Raw genomic sequence first — 21,809 nt, 5'->3', positions numbered from 1 at the left:
ATTCATACGTGGTCATTTGCACCCCACGCTCCCATTGTTTAGCTGCTGCTTTTTCAGACAATGCAGACTAAATTTGCACGTCATGGTTTAGTGAGTGCTTCAGTTTTCAAGACTTCAGCTGCAGCTTGGCCAGTGATTTGGACCATACCCAAGGCTGAACAAACAAATGCAGATCAACTTGAGTTTGAAGGGAAGAAATGCTTATGATCATGTCCATTCACTCCATTTTCAGGCCCAGAGGAGGCAACCACACAGCAGGGGTGCTTGCTCCAAGAAGAGAAGAGGAACGGAGCAAGGCTTCCAGTCCAGGGGCATCTTGATGCTGTGGTGTCTGGCATCCATGATCATATTCTATGGAAATGTCATGGGGTGGGATGCATTATTTTCTGGGAGACAGCTGTATTCTGGAATATGCTACAACAGTGAGTCGATACTGTGTTTTCCCCCTCACCAGTGAAAGGGCTCAATGGTATGCTAGAAAAGAGGAAGATGTAGACACCCTAATGGGACATGGGGCTGAATAAGCAAAAAAAAAAATCTGTCACCATTTCTTTGCATTTTGACTTGAAAGCATATAATAACAATAAAAGGTATGCAGACGATACCATACTATTAGCAGAAACCAGTAATGATCCGAAACGAATGCTGATAAAAGGTAAAGAGGAAAGCGCAAAAGCGGGACCACAGCTGAACGTCAAGAAGACTAAAGTAATGATGCCAGAAGATTTATGTAACTTTAAAGTTGACAACGAGGACATTAAACTTGTTCAAGGATTATCAATACCTTGGCACAGTCATTAACCAAAATGGAGACAATAGTCAAGAAATCAGAAGAAGGCTAGGACTGGGGAGGGCAGCTATGAGAGAACTAGAAAAGGTCCTCAAGTGCAAAGATGTATCACTGAACACTAAAGTCAGGATATTCAGACCATGGTATTCCTGATCTTTATGTATGGATGTGAAAGTTGGACAGTGAAAAAGGCAGATAAGAGAAAAATCAACTCATTTGAAATGTGGTACAGTAGGGCCCCACTCATACGGCGGGTTATATTCCGGACACCCACTGAAAAGCGGAAACCACTGAAAAGCAGAACTCATTGAATAGAATGGCGCACAATGCCCGAAAACCACCGTAAAAGTGGAACAAGCGCCATATGAGTGGGGCTTTAGTCTAATTGTGTCTAATTGAGACCGCTGCATTAGCGAAGTGCCGTAAAGCGAAGTGCCGTAAAGCGGGGCCTTACTGTATTGGAGGAGAGCTTTGTGGATACCATGGACTGTGAAAAAGACAAATAATTGGGTATTAGAACAAATTAAACCAGAACTATCATTAGAAGCTAAAATGATGAAACCGAGGTTATCCTACTTTGGACACATCATGTGAAGACATGATTCACTAGAAAAGACAATAAAGCTGGGAAAAACCGAAGGGAGTAGAAAAAGAGGAAGGACAAACAAGAGATGGATTGATTCCATAAGAGAAGCCACAGACCTGAACTTACATAATTTGAACAGGGTGGTTCACAACAGATGCTATTGGAGGCCACTGATTCATAGGGTCACCATAAGTTGTAATCAACTTGAAGGCCCATAACAGCAATAATTAGTACAGCAATGTTTGACATGTCCTGACCCTGGCTGTGCAAGAGAGAAAGCAATCCATTTGTTTCAGGTATCAAGTTAACTTTCCTGTAGAAAAGAAAGTATAACTAGAAACTGTTCTCTTGCTTTTTTTAAATATAACACCTTATCCCAATTTACTTCCATGTTTCATGTGAACTTGTGCTGCTGAAGTTCTCATCCACAGAGACACAGCTGAATCTTACTGATTTGTGTGTACTGCATATTACATTTAGCCTGTTTGACTATCAAATAAAATAAGATCACCTTTATAAAAAATAATGTACTTCTAGAACGCATAACCCCGCACTCCTGATGGCTGCAAGGTATCCTGGCTGTAAGCCAAACCATAGAAGGAAGCCCTTTCCCTGTTCTTATTTGTAATGATGTCATGATGTGATAGACGGATATGACTTTTTAATTTACTTTGCCAATATATTATACATAATAGTGATGATGATGACTGCTAGTCTTTCACATACTCTTCTTTTGCATTTTTTATTTTTTAAGCTTTGGTTCTGGTGTCTTAAATAACAGGACAGGAGAGGACTGATTGTGCAGTAGCATCCCCCCCCCCCGTTTTCATTCAAAGACAGATTCTTGCTAACTTCCTTCAATATGGCTCCCTTGTGTCTTTTCAATGTGGTCATTCAGCCTTTCACTTGGTAAGTAGCAACAATTGTTAACCTTTTCACCACCACTCCTAGAGCCCAAAGATGCTTTTTTAAAGGTACATTTCCTTGTTAGGGAGAAAGACTTGGAGGAAAGATTCTCTCTGCTCAGTGAAGTTACGTGGTTGCCTAAGGCTGCAACAATACGTCTACTCAGAAGTGAGCTCCATTGGGTTCAATCGGACTTGCTCCCAGGTAAGTGTGTATTGGATTGCAGCCTGAGTTGTCATCATCAGGCACTGACATGAAACATTTAACAATTTGCTAACAGTCTAGGCAGTAGGCACCTGCAAGCTGGCATCCCTGATGGTATGGAACAAACACCATACTGCCTGACCTGACCTGATGTAATTCTTGTAGTTATATTTCTTTGCTGCTGGGTTGAATGATTGCTTGACTGCAGGCAAGGAACAACACTAGAAACAGAGGGGAGGGACATGTACATAGCAGCAGCAGAAGCAGCACAACATTCATCAAAAGAGTCAGAATGCACAGTTTTGCTTTGAACTTTAAGGGGGAAACTAGGAAACTGGAACTGGGTCCGGAGTCTGGAGAATTCCCTTTGTTGACAAGGTGTGCTGCTTGCCAATGCTGTATAGCGAAGGTGCACACACCATGCAGTGCAATCAATCAGTCAACAGCACTGACCTCCCCCTCTCTTGAAATTTCTGAAATGTGTTTGCTTTACAAATGCTGCCTGCAGTGCTGGGATAAAGAAAGGAACATTTTTCTTTATTCGGACTCAGGAGCAGCTTTCTAATGTCATTTCTAATTAGGGGTGTATTTGCCTCCACCATAATTACAGGGAAGACTCAGGAACATTCTTGAATCATATGCTAGGAGCCACGTGGGATCAATCATCCAATCAAGGAAGGCGCAGAGCAGCAGATATAAGGCTGCTCCGTCCTTCCCGCTCTTGCCTTTTTTGCCTTGCGGCAGCTGCGTTTGTCCTCATTCCACATTGCTCCGTTTGCGGTTTGGACGTTCGTTCTGAGTATTTTACTTGATAGTGATTCGTTTGTCAATTGTTTTACTCCTTAAGCCCCTTGGTTGTCCTTATCTGATCTCCGACGAATCAGCTGGGCGGCGGGCGTCCGCCCACGCGCCCTGGCGGCGGCCAGCACGCCGGCTGATTTACTTCCTGGTTGTGTTCCCTTTATGGTTTATTGCCTTTTAAGTTTTAGTAAAAAGGGGGTTTAAGTTGGTTGATTCAATGTTCCTGCTATAGTTTGCGTGTATTATTTGATTGTGCCTTGCTTTCGTTAACGTTATAATACGTTCCCTCCCACCCCCATTGATTTCCTGTGGCGTAATTTCAGTTTGTTTGTTGATACTGGGTGTTGGTCCGGCAGTTATCTCACCTCAATTTGACCAAAAATTTTAAATAAATTTATTATTATTGCGTATGTTAATTTAATTATTTAGGTATTGCATTAGTTTTAATATTCGATTTATAGTTGTTATTTGTTCAGTTTATTACATTTAAATATATAACCCCCCCAATCCCCCAATTCCCTTTAGTTTACATCCCCCCTCACCCCATTCATATAGATAAATATATATAAATACATATTTAGTTAATAGGTTAATAATAATAATAATAATAATAATAATAAGTTCAATTTATTGGTTAGTGTAATTAGCACTTTAGGTGTGCTACTTCTTATTAAAAATTGTCAAATTTATAATCTGGTTGTGATTGCAATTTGGTACGTTGCATAATTGTTGTTGATTGGTTTTTTACAACCATGCCACCCAGGAAGGCTCAACAGAAAAAAGGAGTGCGAGTTGTGAAACAAACTACAAAGCACCCTCCACCCCAGCAGAACCTGTCTTCTGATGAAGAGGAGGATTTGGGGACCATCCGTGCCTTGGTGGCTAGGGTGGAGGCGCTGGAAAAGGAACACATGCGGCCACTGGATGCTGATGCTGGCACGAGTTCCGCTCCTGCAGGTAAGAAATCTGTGCGGTTGGCTTCCAGAATGCCTAAAAATCGTCTTCTTGCCGATTTAGTTTCTAGGATCGGGGTTCTGGAAGCTGCAGCACCTAGCGAGGAGCCAGCAATTCCTACGCCTCCAGCTTGTTTGCTGCCTCCAGTTCTTCGGTCACGCCTTCAGTTGCTGGGTTGCTGGGCCTATGCAAGTTCAGCTTCCAGTCTCACATGATGCTGCCACGTTTACTCATAGGGCGTCTGGGTTTGCAGCACAGCCTGTGGTTGCCTCTCCTGCTGCGTATACAGGTGAGCCAATTATGCACTCACAAGCTTACAATACACAAGCACAGGATTCCAGTGCCCTTAACAGGGATACACCAACGGCTGGTTCTCCTTTGTTGGGAGATGCTACGCACCCAGTAGTGTTTATGGGAGGTGTGTTGGTACCCCAGCACCCACAGCTTCCTTGGCCGGCGGCTGCTGTGAGTCCTTGGCAGCCGCCTTTGACTTCCTCTTCTTCATCACCTGCTTATTTACCCCTGCCACATGGGGTTTATCCTCAAGGCGATACCTCCCTTCTGTTAGGTGATCATTTATTGTTAGGAACGAAAGAAAAAATTTGGAGGGGAGAGTATATCGATCTCTTTACTCTCCTGTTTTGTGAAACTGAGGTTAAGCTTAAAGATGGTCAAGAAGTTAAAGAGCGTGAGGCGGCGATAACAAGAAAAGTGGATCGGGTATGGCCTAATTGGTTGAACGCCTATACGATTTATATGGGTGTTATGACACAGGCTTATCCGTCTAGGGCTTTGTCCATGATAAAATATCAGGATATTGTGCATCGTGCCTTCCGTGAATTCTCTGGAACCGCTTGGTTGTGGTATGATCAGAATTTCAGGCAAAGAGCAGCATTGGATCCCACCCTTCGTTGGGATATTGAACATGCAGGACTGTGGTTGCGATCTATGACTTCCGCCAGGCCCACTACAGGAGATAGAGCCGATAGTGGGCATTTATTGGCATGCGCGCAGACTTCCGCCTCGGGCTACAGCCAAGGCGGGCATTGGGTTCAATCCCAGCAAGTCTGCTGGTTATTCAATAGCAGTGGCCGATGTTCTAGACGTCCCTGTAAATTTAGACACGTCTGTGCACTGTGTGGAGGCAACCACTCCAGTTCCTCTTGCCAGAGGGCACGTACTACTCGACAGGGTACAGGGGAGCATCAACAGCAAAAACGCGGGTCTGGCAATAGCGGCGGTACGTCGCAAGGCCAGTAGCCCGATCAAGCTGGCTTCATTAGCAAAGCTGTTAGAGCTTTATCCCAATAAGCAGGCTGCTAGTTTTATACTTCAGGGTTTTAAGGATGGATTTCGTATCCCTTTTGAGGGTCCTAGGATTGCTACATCGTTTGTCAATCAGCCCTCTCTCAGTACGTTAGCGCCCGTGGTTCTGGCCAAGCTTAATAAAGAGATACTTGCTGATCGTATCTTGGGCCCCTTCAGTTGTCCTCCGTTTGAAAATTTGAGGATTTCCCCTTTAGGTATTATCCCTAAGAAGCAGCCTGGGGAATATCGCCATTCATAATTTGTTTTTCCCGAAAGGAGCCTCTGTCAGTGATGGCATTTCCCCATTATATGCCTCAGGCAGATATACTTCTTTTGATGAGGCAGTGAGAGTAGTTAGGAAAGCTGGAAAGGGGGCTTTGCTGGCAAAGTGTGATATAAAATCCGCTTTTTGCCTTTTGCCTGTACACCCTGCTGATGTGGATTTGCTTGGTTTTAAATTTCAAGGTCAGTTTTACGTAGACAGAGCTATGCCAATGGGTTGTTCTGTGTCTTGTGCTGCTTTTGAAGCATTTAGCACATTTCTTGAATGGGCATTGAGGATGAAAGCATCGTCCTCCTTCTCTGCTCATTATCTTGATAATTTTTATTTGTGGGGCCTGCTGGGTCTTCTCACTGCTCCCATCTGATGCATTCCTTTGCCACTTTAACTGACGAATTGGGAGTCCCTTTAGCTCCTGAAAAGTCTGAGGGCCCTACTACTTCCCTTATTTTCTTAGGGATCCAGTTAGATACTGTGGCTCAGACTTCACGTTTGCCGCTTGAGAAGTTGGTTGCACTGCGTCAACTGCTTCATTCAGCCCTAGAGCGGAAGAAGATCACCTTGGCCCAGTTACAGGAAATTGTGGGCCATTTAGTTTTTGCTTCTAAAGTTATTTCACCCGGTCGTGCATTCCTCAGGCGTCTATGCGACGCCATGCGGGGAGTTCAATCCCGCTTCCATTTCATAAGGATTACGTTAGGGATGAGGGAGGATTTGCACATGTGGCTTGAATTCATGACGGATTTCAATGGCCTTTCCTTTTGGAGGGAGGAATTGCTATTAGAAGCAGAATTACAGGTCCATTCCAGTGCTGCCGGTGGCATTGGCTTTGGAGTAATCTTTAGATCCCAGTGGTGCGCTGAGCGACGGCCTGACAGTTGGCAGGCTACTGGAATTACTTCTGATTTGACATTTTTGGAATTTTTTCCAATAGTGGTAGCTGTTCATATCTGGCCAAAGGCATTTCAAAATCGCACAGTGCGCTTCTGGTGCGATAATATTTCCGCAGTTAGCGTTATTAATGCCCAAACTTCTGAGTCTCCTCGTGTTATGCGCTTGGTGCGTGCATTTGTATTACAATGCTTGCGCTTTAATATTTTATTCATGGTCAGACATGTTCCAGGTTTGATGAATACCGTTGCTGATGCACTTTCCTGCTTACGGATGGCGCGCTTTCAGGAGCTTGCACCTGGAGCGGCTCTGGATCCAGTACCAATCCCACCTTTCCTGTGGAACCTTGGCAACTAGAAGTTGGGGTTGCGATTGCTGCGGCTCTTGCTCCCAGTACTCAAAATGAGTATGAGCATTCATTTGCTAAGTTCCAGGCTTTTCGCATGGGCACAGAGCTGCCGTTGGAGTGGCCTATTCCTGTGGAGCATCTATTGCAATTTATGATACATTTAAAAGGGCACAATAATTCTGTTTCTACTATTGCTGGTCACCTCTCGGCGCTAGCCTTTATTTCCAAGGCAAGGGGGCTGCCGGAACATTCTGTAGATTTTAGGGTCAGAAAGGTCCTTGAGGGTTGGTCGCGTTCTGCTCCCAGGGCCGCTGACCGGAGGAGGCCAATCACGCCCGATGTACTCCTCCAGATCCTGGCACTATTTAATTCTTTATGCTCATCTCAGTATGAGTCGCACCTGTTCGCTGCAGTAACTCTGACGATGTTTTATGGTGCTTTTCGCCCTAGCGAAGTATTGGCCCCTTCTAAGCGTGATGTGACTCATCGAGCCTTATGCTTTGGCGATTGCACATTAGGTGCAGATATAGTGAGGTTTTCACTGAGGGTCTCTAAGACCGATCAAAAGGGCCATGGCAGTATCGTGCTTTTACGAAGTAGCCAGGTCCAGGTATTGTGCCCTGTGTCTGCAATGCGACAATTCTTATCCATTCGGCCAGCGGGCCAGCGTTATTTGTTCATACATGCGGATGGTTCTGCCCTGACTCAATTTCAATTTTGGGCCGTTGTTCAGCGGGCCTTGTTGGCCAGTGGTCGCAATGCTGGAGTCTATGGGCTGCATTCTTTCCGGATTGGTGCGGCTACTGCCGCGGCCCTTGCGGGCATGAGTATCAGTGAGATACAGGCGATTGGCAGGTGGCGTTCCAATGCATTTAAGTCTTATGTCAGGTTTTAACAGATGACTTTGTTTCTGTTTCCTGTAGGTTTGAAAAACATCTCAATTCCCGTCAGGATCGTCTTGTGTGGCCACTCAGTTGTGTTTTGGGCTCACCTCGTCTGTTCATGGAACACAGTTGCAGCTTTCTGCCACAGCTACGGTTCAGTGGGAACCCCGGAGGGGCATGTTATGGGATGCGTTGTTGCCTGCTGTGTGCCGGATCATGTCATTGACTGACAAGCCGCACATATTATTAATTCATTTGGGGGAAAATGATTTGGTGCAGCGTCCAGGGTTGGATTTGCTGCTAAAAGTTACCCGTGATCTCACGTGGCTTATCAGATCATATCCCAATCTTATACTTGTATGGTCTGAAATGCTTGTTAGAAGGGTTTGGAGGGGTGCTGTTCACCCCAACAAGATAGATAGAGCTAGGAAATGGGTTAATAGGAAGGTTAGGGATTTAGTTTTGTCCCTTGGCGGGGCAATTATTCCTCACGATAGGATTAGATTCCATGCCCCGCATCTATTTCGGGATGACGGTGTTCATCTTTCTGAACAAGGGTGTGACCTGTTTTTGGAGGATCTTATGGGGGGATTAAGGGGATTGTTATTCTCATTGGGTGGAGGGGACCAAGCTTAAGCTGATCCCCTCTTGTGGCATATCATTCGGGCAGGTGAGGTATATGGGGGTTAAAAATTACGTAGTTAAGGCATCATGAAAAAGGGGCACTCCCTAGGGAACCATCAGGGCTTTGTGTCCGGTGGGGATCTGGGTTGTGTCCTTGAGGGACCTGCTTGCACATCATGGTGAACGCCTGTACAGCGGGGCCATGGTGTGGAGGTTGGAACCACACAGCTGGCTCCAAGAGCAAGGAGGGAGGAATTCACCCACATCCTTGACTATGGAGTTACGTGATGATGAGAAGTGATGCCTTTAGAAGGTGAGGGTGTAATCCCTCATAGTTAGGTTTAGCCTCACCTGCCCGAAAAGATATAGATTTGAATAATTGGCTGTATTGCATTGGATTTAGGATGTTATATTTTAATAAATATAACATTATTCCAGTTTGGTGTCACGAGTCTTCTTTGTGTGGGGGCAATAAAAGGAAGGATCATTTTCAGTAAGGTTTTGTCCTGCATGTTTGCAAAATTCAAAGCATATTTGGCTACTCTGGGGGCTATGAAGATGCACGTAAACCACAGCTGCCGCTGATCCTCCTGGATCTTTCATGTTCACAATTCTATAAACTGTCAAACTTTGACAGCAGCAGTCAGGGGGTTAGTTATATAATTAACCAGGACATTGGCGGGAAATGGGAGGAGGGAGGTGAAGGAGGAGACCAAAGTCAAGCTGCTATGTTCAAGAGGAATAAAGTTAAGCCTCCCACATACTGCAATGAAATGCATTGCTTTTGGAAAAAATAAATAAAAAATTATATTTTTCAATGACTGTAAATTGATTGAGAGCTAATGTAATAATGCATGCACATATATATGATGGAAATGAAATAAACAATTTATTTAAATATTAATACAAAACATTAACATCTCATCAGCACAAATGATACATAAAAAAACCAGCTCATCAGTTCAAATGAAAAGATTTTTGCATCACCACAAAAAAAAAAAGAGTGGTATAATCACATTTTCAATATATACCTAATAAAAGGCTTTTGGGGCAACATTTCTAGGGTTTATGAGACCTGGCAGAAAAGAAACAGACAAGTTAAAAAATAAACACTAGTTTCAAAGGCCATTACAGTGACAATTAACAAAGAAAAAGATAGAGGGTGATTAATGGATGTTAGCGATCGTTAACACCTCATACAGATAACAGTTCAGAGGAAAGCTGATTACAAAGATGATTATGGAAATTTCGGGGCAGGCTTTTTTTTTAAGTTGGTGTTGCTGACAGCAGCAAAAACACAGAACCTATCCGAAAGAAAATCGGGAATGCAGAATTTGGTATCAAATCCAATTTTTCGAATATCCTCTATTGTACAGTCATCTCTCCAGGGGTCTGCACTGTGCACCCTTCCCAGCTTCCTGTGTTTCATGTAAAATCTAGGGGAAGACATTACAAGGTCGCTCCTTCCTTGGGCTTTCTCAGAGCAGGAAGCATGGGCAGCCAGGGAGGCTGGAGAAACACACAAATCATCCTTGGCCACCTCACAACAATAATGTAAGATTGAAATCCCACACACACCAACATTCTAAAGTGCCCTGAGAATGAGGCAGGAAAATAGAAGCTTCTTTTGCAGGGAAGAAAAAATTTGAGAAATTGGAGGACAGATTTCAGCACAGCACTACTACGAACTGTTCATTACCTCCGATGTGTGTCATGTTTCAAAAGCCAGGGCCATCTAGGAACATTAAGTGTTTTTTGGTCAAATCCCTGACCCTTATCAGGTGATAAAACTATAGTGATGGACCTATTCATATTAATTAAAAGTCAAGAGAGCCCAAACACATAATAAATGAATGCAAGAAATCCTGTGGTGGAATTCCTTAAAATAGGGTGAGTTTCTGAAGAGCAGATCAAGCAGCTTTCAAGTTGTATTTACTCCTCCCTGCGTATCCTTTAGCTCAGTTTCTTCTTTAGTGAAACTGATGTGGTGCCTCTTAGTGTGTGGAGTGTGTAAATGAACAGTTGAGCTGGGCTCTGAAAGAGGAGAGGGAAGTGGCCTTACTGATAGGTTCATGGTGCATCCTGGCTGTTCACTGAACTCAAGTGAAGCAGGAGGAGAAATTAGGTGATTGACGCCAGGTCCAGAAGACTCTTCAAAGACATTTTATTTGGATGTTTTGTTTGTTTTAACTATTAAACAGGTGTTGGCCAGGCACAATGGATAATAGCTTTCCCAGAGATCTGGAGTTTATGTCACATCTCAGACGCATTTGAGAGGAGAGACGTCTACCCTCCTTCTGACCCACTTAGGAGCCAAATTCTGGCCAGTTGATGTTCTGTACTGTTTTTTTCCTCAAGACTGCCAACTAAATTCATTCCAAAGTAGTGGAAACTGGAAAAGCTATTTGGCTTTGAGGGACAACAGGACATTCCACAGACTTTGTGGCCTGAGGTGCCCATCAACCTGAGCTATGGATTGCCAGCTGCCAGTGAAGTTGGAACAATAATTATTTATTATTATTATTATTTATTTAATTTGTATCCCGCCCTTCCTCCCAGCAGGAGCCCAGGGTGGCAAACAATGCACTAAAAACACTTTAAAACATCATAAAAACAAATCTTAAAATACATTAAGACAAAAACAGTAATCTTAAGGACTGGGACCTAATTCCAGAAAGGACATTTATTGCAAGTCTAGGGGTATAGACAAGAGAGAGTTAATGGCCAGAGGATACTTTCTGAATGATTAGGAAATACCTGGATAATCCTGAAAAGTGTGTACCTTTCTCTCCCCCCCCCACCCAAAGCTAAGGATGATGTAGAGTTCTGCATGTTAAAAGAAACAGCAGAAAACTGCAGCTTGAGTTGGGCAGACAGACTTGGAGAAATGCAGAGACAAGGCTGAGCTGAGCTGAGCTTTGGGGTTTGCAAGCTTTGGAAAGTGCCTTTTCTTTGGGTTCTGCTACTCTCTGGAGATCTGATGTGAGGTGGTGAATTTGGAGTGTTCAGTAGAACACCAATAAGCCTCCAGTGATCACCTTCCCAGGGAAACCAAACCTGAGTACACACTGTGCCTCTGGAATGTCCATACTGTTCAGAGAAGTAGGGCAAATGTATTCATATTTAGGAGCCAGCACTCTAGAGCACAGTTCATTCAGAAAGGAAACATGGTCCAGTAGAGAGAGCAGAGGCAATCAGAAGTGCTTCACTTTTTACTGATCTTTTGTAAAATCCTTTATATTCTCTAAAACTGTTTCTGTTCCATAACTGTCTGATGGTGACTTACAGCGTGCATTAGCCATTCTTATGGTATTTTTGTAAATATATTTTAGAACTTTAATAGGCACAACACAGTCCTGGGCTCCTTCAAGAATCTGTGAATTGTTGGGTGCTCTGCTGCATCATTTCAAAAGCAATACTGCCCAATAAGCACAACCCCCACCCCCAAACCATGTAGTTGTCTACATGGCCCTTTGTCTCAGGGCGTCATTAACTTCTCAGTTCAAGTCAATCTTTTCTAACAGAAAAGTACTAACGTAATATCAAGCTTTTTAAAATAACATATTCTGTCTCCAGAAATATTCTGAAATGACACACATACGTAGACACAGAACAATTAAAACTACAATATTATCAGTAGTTCATATATAGGTGTTGGTGTGGTGTACAGGGCTCATAATGGCTTTTCATAATTGAGCTGCATATTGGGTGCACTGCTTATATGACATTGAATTTGTGGAGGAGATGATGAGTCACTCTATTAAATGTGTGCCACACTGGAACTGCCTACCCTTTAAAAAAACACACACACACACACAGAGACAGAGAGAGAGAGAAGGCACATTGTGAAGATAAAATGGAGCTGGGATGAAGCTTGCAGCTGTTTTTTTTTTAATATCTTAATCATCTTTATTCATAGCCTAATTTATTTTCCCAGAGGTAACAAAATCATACTTTATCATACTTAACTGTTGTTTGTCTGCTTCCATGTATTCAAAAGTAGACTGTCTGCCTCTGGCCTCTGAACCTTAAGAAGGCCATGTAGCAGTCAGTTTATTCCTGTGAAAGTTGGACAGTGAAAAAGGCAGATAAGAGAAAAATCAACTCATTTGAATTGTGGTGCTGGAGGAGAGCTTTGCACATACCATGGACTGCGAAAAAGACAAATAATTGGGTGTTAGAACAAATTAAACCAGAACTGTCACTAGAAGCTAAAATGATGAAACTGAGGTTATCATACTTTGGACACATCATGAGAAGACATGATTCACTAGAAAAGACAATAATGCTGGGAAGAACAGAAGGGAGTAGAAAAAGAGGAAGGCCAAAGAAGAGATGGATTGATTCCTTAAGAGAAGCCACAGACCTGAACTTACAAGATCTGAACAGGACAGATGCTCTTGGAGGTCACTCATTCATACGGTCGCCATAAGTTGTAATCAACTTGAAGGACATAACAACAACAAACCTCAGTACATGCTTTTCTTTAGGAGACTTAATAAAAAGGTACTTGACCCCCCCAGGCCAGTCAGGTCAGGAAGGATTCATGTTGTGCCACCGAATGCAACAAGGAGAAGGGGGGTGCATTTAAAACACAAGAGTGAATGGCGCTCAGTGAACTGTGGCAGTTAGTGCCGCAGTGGCTTCCCTGACAGATTCGAAGTTATCATCATGGCAGAACTGGGATTCAGTTTAATTCCAATTCACATCTTGGGTGCACATTTGGCATGCTCCCAGACCCAGACCCACTCCTACTATACCTCATGTTAAGCACAGCAGCACTGTGCTGGAAGTTCACTGGCTGAGTGAGCATTTCCCCCCCCCTCCCCAAAGCAGGCTTCATTCACTTGGACACGCAGCAGTGCTGGGCCACAGGGAGGGCACGCTCCCGTGCGGGGCTATGGTTTTGGGCAGCTCAGCTGCTGGGAAGCAAATCAGTATGCGTGTGTGAGGGGCTCCTCTCACAACACACACAGCCACCACCATGGTATTAAAGGAAATAATTACTCTTGTCAGCTCAGCAATAGCTAGAAGGGCTGGATCCTTGGAGCTGAAGCCTGGCTGTCGCAGGCTGGATTGGGGCTTGGAAGCCTGGGTTTCAGCCTCACTCACTAGGAAAAAAATCTTAGTGGGTGTACTGCATGCACATGCGTGCATGTACACACACAGAGAGAGGGAAAGATGCACAAAGGGAAAAAGGTAAGAAGGCTTTTTAAGCTCTCTGAATAAACTTTCCCTCATGACAAAGACAAAAAAACCCCCTGAAAATAATGTCAAAAAAACTCACAGAAGCATGCACAGGTGGAAAATGTGTTTAAAAGGTTTTTTTTCTTTATTGGTAAAGAAAAATGAAAAAATATTTTATGCTTAAAAATGAAAGCCAAATCAATCTGCTAAATTAACATGGTATAACTAAGCAGCAGTTTTTCACATTTCAAGAGTAAAATCAGAAGTACTGACAATTAATTCTAAAATACAAGAATGGTTACATTTTAGAGAAGGGCGTGGTTTGTTGACAGTCTTCAGAAAGCAGTAAGCCTGAGGTAAGAAGAGCCAGAGTTGATGGGAAATTATGTCCCTAATTTACATTTAAATAGAAAAATAAACAGACTTGGAGAGTATTGAACACATGAGATTGAACACAGCATCAGGAATAAGGAAAAAATCATGTCATTTTTCAAAGAAAGAAAGGAGAATGTGCAATTGCAGTAACAAGTGAATACAAATCAACAGCAAACAGAATCTGGGAGCCGATCTGATGGATTGGAAAATGAACTGTATCCAGCACCTGAACCTCATCTCTACTGTAGAATGAAAGGAAGGACACTCACAAATGCCTCTCAGCCATCTCAAAAATAAAGTGCAAAAGAAAAAAAACCCTATCCATGAGAATTTCACAATTTTTTCTCTTCACTTTGATAATGTCAGAATATAATTTATTTTCTCATTGGAAAAGGAAATGGACTGCCTTCAAGTCAATCTTGACTTATGGCGACCCTATGAATAGGGTTTTCATTGTAGTATTCATAGGGGGTTTACCATTGCCTTCCTCTGAGGCTGGCAGTGACTGGCCCAAGGTCACCCAGTGAGCTTCATGGCTGTGTGGGAATTCGAACCCTGGTCTCCCAGGTCGTAGTCCAACACCTTAACCACTATTTTCTCATTAACTGATGGAAAATGTTTAGGGAGAAAAACAGGTGTAATTTTGGGCACAGCATTGGTTTGTAGTCAGTTTCTGCTGGCAGAATAAGGAGGCAGAGGAGCTGTTTGCTGGCTGAAGCTGGAGCACTCTCAAGGTGCAGGGGCTCTCTTTGGGATCTTATGCAGAGTTAGCAGATGTGCCAACTACTTTAGGAGTTTCCTTTCTTCCAATACCCAAGCCTCCATTGCCTTCTCATCTAAAGGAAACTAAACCCAGTAGTGCTGACCCTATAAATTAGGAGAAGGGACTGTAGCTCAGTATTAGATCATTTGTTTTGCATGCAGAAGGTCCTAGGTTCAATCCCTAGCATCTCCAAAATGGGAAAGAACTCTGTCTGACATCCTGGAGAGCTGGTGCCAGTCAGGGTAGACAATACTGAGCTAGATGGACCAATGGTCTGATTCAGTATGAGGCAGCTTCCTGTGTTCCTCATGCTGCTGGTTTGCAAAGTAGTCGCTGAGTTTTTTCCTTGCAGAAAGTATGTGCATGCAACACAGGAATCCACTATTTGTAATATCTATATTTATGCAACATATATTTGCTGACAGCTAACAGACTAGGTTTCTCCTGTCAAGCTTTCAGCCAATATTATGCCTCGAAGATCCCACTAATTCACTGCAAGATATGTAAGGAAATTTAGGGTTTTAGCCATATTAGAATTAACAGTTTTTGCCCCATATAGGGTTGTGGTGTGCTGAACAGCATCCTGATGGAAAAAGTTTTTTCCCTGGCTCAGAGTTTTATTCCTCAGCACACAGGTTAACTGAAGTCCAGTCCCAGGTCACTCTTTCCCACTGTGCTGTTCTCACCAGGCTCCTTGAGGAGGCAAGAGACTCCCCAGCAGAAACACAAGTGAGGGCAGCACAAGGGCAGTATCCAGGGTCAGTCCGAAGTCAGAGTCCAGAGTCTACCTCAAAACCAAGGGGATCAGGTAAGAATCAGACTCAGAAGCCACATACAGTAGGGCTCCGCTTTACAGCGCTTCGCTTTACTGCATTCGGCTAATACAGCGGTTGTGAATTGTAGAAAGGCCCCGCTTTACAGAGCTTGTTCCGCTTTTACGGCTTTTTTTTGCCACTGGGCGCCATTTTGGGTCAATGTAAGTCAATGGGATCTGCTTTACAGCGGTTTTTGCTTTACAGCTGGAACATAACCCGCGGTATGAGCGGGGCCCTACTGTAGTCTGTAAACAACACAGGTAAGGGACAAGACAGATCCAGGGTCCACAGGCAATCTTTAGGCACGTCAGGTACCGAGCTAGAGTATAGATGCTGTTCCATCTTAGCACTGAGGTCTTCATGCTGGAGCTGCTGAACCACACCCCAAACCTCAGCTGACTCCCAGTAGTCATCTGCAGCCAGACCTTTACTCCCAAAAAGTCTGGGCCTGCTGCTGGGCGTTCCTCTGGATGGGCTGGGTCTCCATCTGGGATTGGAGGCAATGCCTTGATGTCAGAGGCCAACCTTGCCTCAGGTGTAGGTGGCTTGTCCTAGACCTCATCATAGGACCCTGGCTCTTCACCCTCAGATGGAGCCTGAGCCAGGGCTTGTTCCAAGACTGGAGCCTCGTGGTCGTTCTCTGATGAGAACTTCCCTGGCTAGGAACTGACACCCACTCCCCATTCCACCATAGCAGTGCCATGATGAAATTAAACAGCACCACATCCAGGGAAAATCTGACAACCCTAAATCAGTACTGGGGAACCTGTGGCCTTCCAGGGGTTGTTAAATTCCAACTCCCATCAGCCCAGCCAATACAGCTAATAGTCAGGGATGACAGGGGGTGTCAGGAGGACACAGCAGCTACTGCTGCAGTGGCTGCCTTCCAGGTAATTCCAGCAACATCTGGAGGGCCACAGGAATACCCACGCCTGCCCTAAATGGATTCAACAAGTTGATCCCAAATAGTCTCTACCATTTGCAGGCCAATTTAGGATGTGAATATACTAGTCGCCTACGGCAAAGCGTTTCCATTAGTCACACCTGTGAAATTTCTTTGACTCTGAATTTTTTCAAAAGCACTCAAGCTGATCCTACCAGGTTTTACGCTAAAAAGGGGTGGGGTTTGACTAGCGTTCTGTGCCCCCCTTTTCAGAAAAGAGCGGTAGAGACGCACTGGAACCAGCAGAACAGTGAGTGTGTTTCTACCCTTAGCTGATTCTTTGGCACATCATGGGTGTTTTCTACTTGAGCATATGGAAATTCCTTGTTTTCAACAAACTAGTAGTATGAAGCAGCTGCCTATTTATGCCCTCCAAGAAAGGTCATCTAAATGTGCACTTATGGTCATGTGCAAGACAGCCTGGGATGAAAGCATTCAGAATCCAAGCATATATAATCATAGGGCTATAGGAGACTGAAGGGTATGTGTCCCTAACATAGTCACAGAATTACATGGTTTTCCATGAGTGGATCATTGCTTCTGTGATTACAGACACCAACAGTTCTGGCTGTTTTGACATCCACCAAATAGTCTGTAATTTTTGAAATTCTTTCTGAACATAAGCACAAAAGCATAGATTGTCTCCCTGTGTGTGTTTATTTATTTATTTATTTAATCTGTTGACAACATTACAGGTGCTGCCAATATATCCACACAGCCACTAATCTTGACGATCAAAGCTTCTTGTGCAACATTTGTGACAACCAATATAGAAATATTCAAGGTGAATAACAAGCTCTTTTTTCCTGAAAGACAGAAGAAACTGCAGAAGAATTCTTCTCAAATCTCATGTTGCAGACGCAAATGTGACTTGTACATTACATTTGGATTAAACAGACCTCACAGAGAAAGATCAAAATCATGACAAAACTTGCCTTCATGGTATTACATCTCAGGAAGGGATTCAGTGACAGAGCACATGCTGTTCATGCAGAAGACCCCAGATTCAACCGTTGGTATCTCCAGACATCTTTTTTTTAAAAAAAGTTAAAAACATATTTTTTTAAAAAAAGGTGTAAAAACATATTAAAAAGCTGTTCCAACACAGATGCAGACTGGGATAAGGTCTCAACTTAAAAGGCTTGTTGAAAGAGGAAAGTCTTCAATAGGTGCCGAAAGATAACAGAGATGGTGCCTGTCTTATATTTAAGGGGAGGGAATTCCACAGGGTAGGTGCTGCCACACTAAAGGTCCATTTCCTATATTGTACAGAATGGACCTCCTAATAAGATGGTATCTGCAGGAGGCCCTCACCTGCAGAGAGCAGTGATCGACTGGGTATATAAGGGATAAGATGGTTTTTCAGGTATCCTGGTCCCAAGCTGTATAGGGCTTTGTATACCAAAACCAGAACCTTGAACTTGGCCCGGTAACTAATAGGTAGCCAGTGCAATTCTTTCAGCAGTGGGGTGACATGTTGGCAATACCCTGCCCCAGTGGGCAGTCTCACCAACACATTTTGCACCAGCTGCAGCTTCCGGACCAACCTCAAGGGCAACCCCACATAGAGCACATTACAGTAATCTAGCCTTGAGGTTACCAGTGCATGGACAACAGTGGTCAGGCTATTCCAGTCTAGAAACGGCCGAAGCTGGTAAAAGGCACTCCTAGCCACAGAGGTCGCCTGTGAGGGATCCAGGAGCACCCCCAGACTACATACCTGCTCTTTCAGAGGGAGTACAACCCCATCCAAAGCAGGCAACTGACCAATTATCTGAACTCGGGAACCACAAACCCATAGCGCCTCCGTCTTGCTAGGATTCAGACTCAGTTGATTGGCCCTCATCCAGCCCACCACCGAGTCCAGGCAGGTGTCCAGGGCTTGCACGGCCTCTCCCGATTCAGATGTTACAGAGAAATAGAGCTGGGTATCATCAGTGTACTGCTGACACCTTGCCCCAAATCTCCTGATGACCACTCCTGAGGGCTTCATATAGATGTTAAACAGCATGAGGGACAAGATGGTACCCTGTGGCACCACACAGCACAACTGCCAGGGGGCTGAAAGATAATCACCCAATGCTATTATCTGAAAACGACTTTGGAGATAGGATCGGAACCACTCTAAAACAGTGCCTCCAATACCCATCTCACCAAATCGTCCCAGAAGGATACCATGGTCAATGATATTAAAAGTCACTGAGAGATCAAACAAGCGTAACAGGGTCGCACTCCCCCTGTCCTTCATCCATCTGGGCGACCAAGGCCGATTCAGGCCCATAACCAGGCCTGAACCCAATCTGGAATGGGTCAATATAATCTGTTTCATCCAAGAGTACTTGCAATTGCTACACCACAACCCTCTCAATCACCTTCCCTAAAAAGGGGGTATATGCGATAGGTCGGTAATTGTTGCAGACCAATAGGTCCAAGGTGGGCTTTTTCAGGAGTGGTCGAATCACCACCTCTTTCAGGGTGGCTGGAACCACTCCCTCCTGCAATGATACGTTGACCACACCCTGGATCCACACAGTCAACCCCCCTCGGCAAGCTATAATAAAAAGGACACATTGTTGAAAGGACACATTGCTGTCTGCATCATCGCAAGCACCTTGTCTACATCATCAGGCTGCATCAATTGAAACCATTCCCAAGAAGTTGTAGCAGATGTTGCACTGGACACCTCATTGGGGACTAAAGTAGATGTGGATGTGGCATCAAGACTGCTACTGAGGCGAACAACTTTACCCTCAAAGTGCCTTGCAAACAATTCACAGTGGGCCTCCGAAGGGTCTAAAAACCCATTGCCTGGAGTTGATGTCAACAGACCTCTGATGATATGGAAAAGTTTCACTGGACAGCTACTTGAGGATGCAATGGAGGCAGAGAAGTGGGCCTTCTTCACCGCCCTCACTACTACACAGTAGGCATGGTTATGATGTTTTACTCATGCCCTATCAGCCTCACCTCACAGCAAGTCTTTCGCCACTTGCACGCTAGCCGTCGTCATTGCCCTTAGCTCACTGGTGTACCAAGATGCAAACTGGTTTCCACAATGCCGGAGAGAGTACTCAGGGGCAACCGTGTCAAGAGCCCAATGCGCCTCGCTATTCCACAGCGTGACAAGGGCTTCAACAGGGTCACCTGCTCTATCTACTGGAAACTCCCCCAGGGCATTCAGGAATCCTATGGATTCCATTAGTCTCCGGGGACGGACCATCTTAATCTGTCCACCACCCCTGCAGGGAAGGATCAGAGCTTAAGTCTAAACTTCACCAGGAAGTGGTCTGACCATGACAATTGGGCGACATCCACCCCCCTATCTCCAGACCACTCCTTCTTCCATCTGGAGCAAAAACCAAGTTGAGGGTGTGCCCTGCCCTCTACGTCGGGCTGGTGACAACTTGAGACAGCCTCACGGTTATCATGGAGGCCATGAAGTCCCGAGCTAGAACACTAGAGGCAGCCTCGGCATGGACATTGAAATCACCCAGGACTATTGTTCTGGGCTCCTCCAATATCACAGCCAAAATGGCCTCAGCCAGCTCAGTCAGAGAAGCTGCTGGGCAGAGGGTGGATGGTACACCAGCAAAAACCCTAGTTTACTGTATCCTTGACCCGACACCAGGTGCAGGCCTTCACAGCCAGCTTCAAGACAGAATGGTTTCCTGGTGACAGAGATGGAAGTTTTGTAGACCACAGCAACTCCTCCCCCCCCCCGTCCTGAAGCCTGTGCAGGTGTTGCACTGAGTATCCAAGTGGGCAAAGCTGGGTCAGATCAACTCCTCCCAGCTCACCCACCCAGGTCTCAGTAAATCGGCACCTTCATCCACGATCAAATCATGGATGAGTGTGGTCTTATTGTGTACCTATCTGGTGTTAAACAACAACAACACACAGGCCAGTGGACACAGCAGGTGAACAATGAGGAACCCATCCACGAGAGGAGTGGCAGCAAGGAACAAGGCATAGATAGCCCTGCCCTATTCAATTCACTACCTTCCCATGGCTATACTTCCCTCTACCCATGATCACTGAAATTGCTGTGGCATAGTTCCCTACGTTCCTATGAAACAATTAAGCAGAATCAAGGCTAGGACAAGCTAGGCTGGTTTAAAGAGCTGGTCTCTCCAGAGGGCTAAATAGGGGGAAACCTGGCCAAGAAATTGAAGCAGCAACTGAAATTTAATATATATATATATATATAATGTTGAGACTTCAAAAGAGGCAATTCCTTACAAAGCCCTCTAGTGAGCTAGAGAAACAAGGTAATGCTTGGATGGAAGCACCAGGATACAAAGTGAGGTAAAATTCAGGTGTGAAGGGAATGAAACTGGAGGATTCAAAGATACACATTAGGCTTAGGTTCCAGGTCAGTGGTGAAAATAATCAGAAACTGGCTAGTGTGGGATACTGGCAAATGTTATGGAGTTCCAGGAAACACTTAATGCACGTTCATAATTAAGCTTGGAGGTCTTATATAGTATTAATTTAAGGGCTGCATACTAATGTTCTTAATGGATGAACAAATAATGAACATTATGGGAATTCTGGGAAAACATAGAATTCCTTTGAGTCGTGACAGGGAATCTTCTCCATCAGAAATATAATAGGGTGTGCATCAGCTCTGTGTACAGCCCAAATTATGAAGAGGATAGTGGTGATTTGGGTGAGGTTTTTAAGTGCCTGAAACAACCATCTCTAGTCAGTTCAGGGGCTGCCTAAAGTCTTGAGTCACTCTGTGGACAGAGTGCTCGAAAAGCTGCATTCTTTTGCCATTTAAAATAAAGTGGCTTCTGGTTTTTTAAAATGGTGAAACCAAGCTGACTAGTGAAACAACTTGAGCTCAAGTGGGAAGAAGGGAGGGGGAAGAGGTGGGCTTATCTTTTAATTTGATGAACAGGACTAAGTTTTAATCACAGTGAATTATTTTCCCAGAGAACTCCAATCACAGTAATTTTGGGGAGGGTGTTGAAATATATAGAAAGCATTTATTTTCCTCATGGTGGTTGTTCTCCTATGACTTCTGCTTGGGAAAGTAGGGAGGTAGATTCTTGGCACCTTCCCCAATTTTTTTCTGTCTCCTAACAAACAATTCAAAATCAATATAATTTGTTTTCATTCCGCTGTTTTTTTCCTCTTTTTCTTT

General features: G+C 44.3%; 1 protein-coding gene across 3 annotated transcripts; it reads left to right on the top strand.

The window, feature by feature from the left end:
- The first annotated feature begins 3,232 nt into the window (after positions 1 to 3,232).
- Positions 3,233 to 8,975, top strand: LOC133386672 (uncharacterized). 3 transcript variants are annotated; one of them, XM_061630382.1, is made up of 3 exons: positions 3,233 to 4,244; positions 4,478 to 4,530; positions 7,993 to 8,975. In XM_061630382.1, exons 1-3 carry the CDS (start codon positions 4,040 to 4,042, stop codon positions 7,996 to 7,998), a joined length of 264 nt encoding a protein of 87 aa, XP_061486366.1. In that variant the 5' UTR covers positions 3,233 to 4,039; the 3' UTR covers positions 7,999 to 8,975. The 3 variants fall into 3 exon arrangements, with proteins under 3 accessions (XP_061486366.1, XP_061486364.1, XP_061486363.1); XM_061630380.1 differs by lacking the exon at positions 4,478 to 4,530; XM_061630379.1 differs by having other exon boundaries at positions 4,478 to 8,975.
- Positions 8,976 to 21,809: the final 12,834 nt, after the last annotated feature.

This window comes from Rhineura floridana, chromosome 6 (assembly GCF_030035675.1).
Source record: "Rhineura floridana isolate rRhiFlo1 chromosome 6, rRhiFlo1.hap2, whole genome shotgun sequence".
NCBI lineage: Eukaryota > Metazoa > Chordata > Lepidosauria > Squamata > Rhineuridae > Rhineura > Rhineura floridana.
Note: the sequence above shows the minus strand (reverse complement) of the source record. Positions and strands in the feature narration are given on the sequence as shown.

Excerpts from the sequence above, each read along its gene's own strand:
- LOC133386672 (XM_061630379.1), top strand. The coding sequence starts at position 4,542 with ATGCACTCACAAGCTTACAATACACAAGCACAGGATTCCAGTGCCCTT.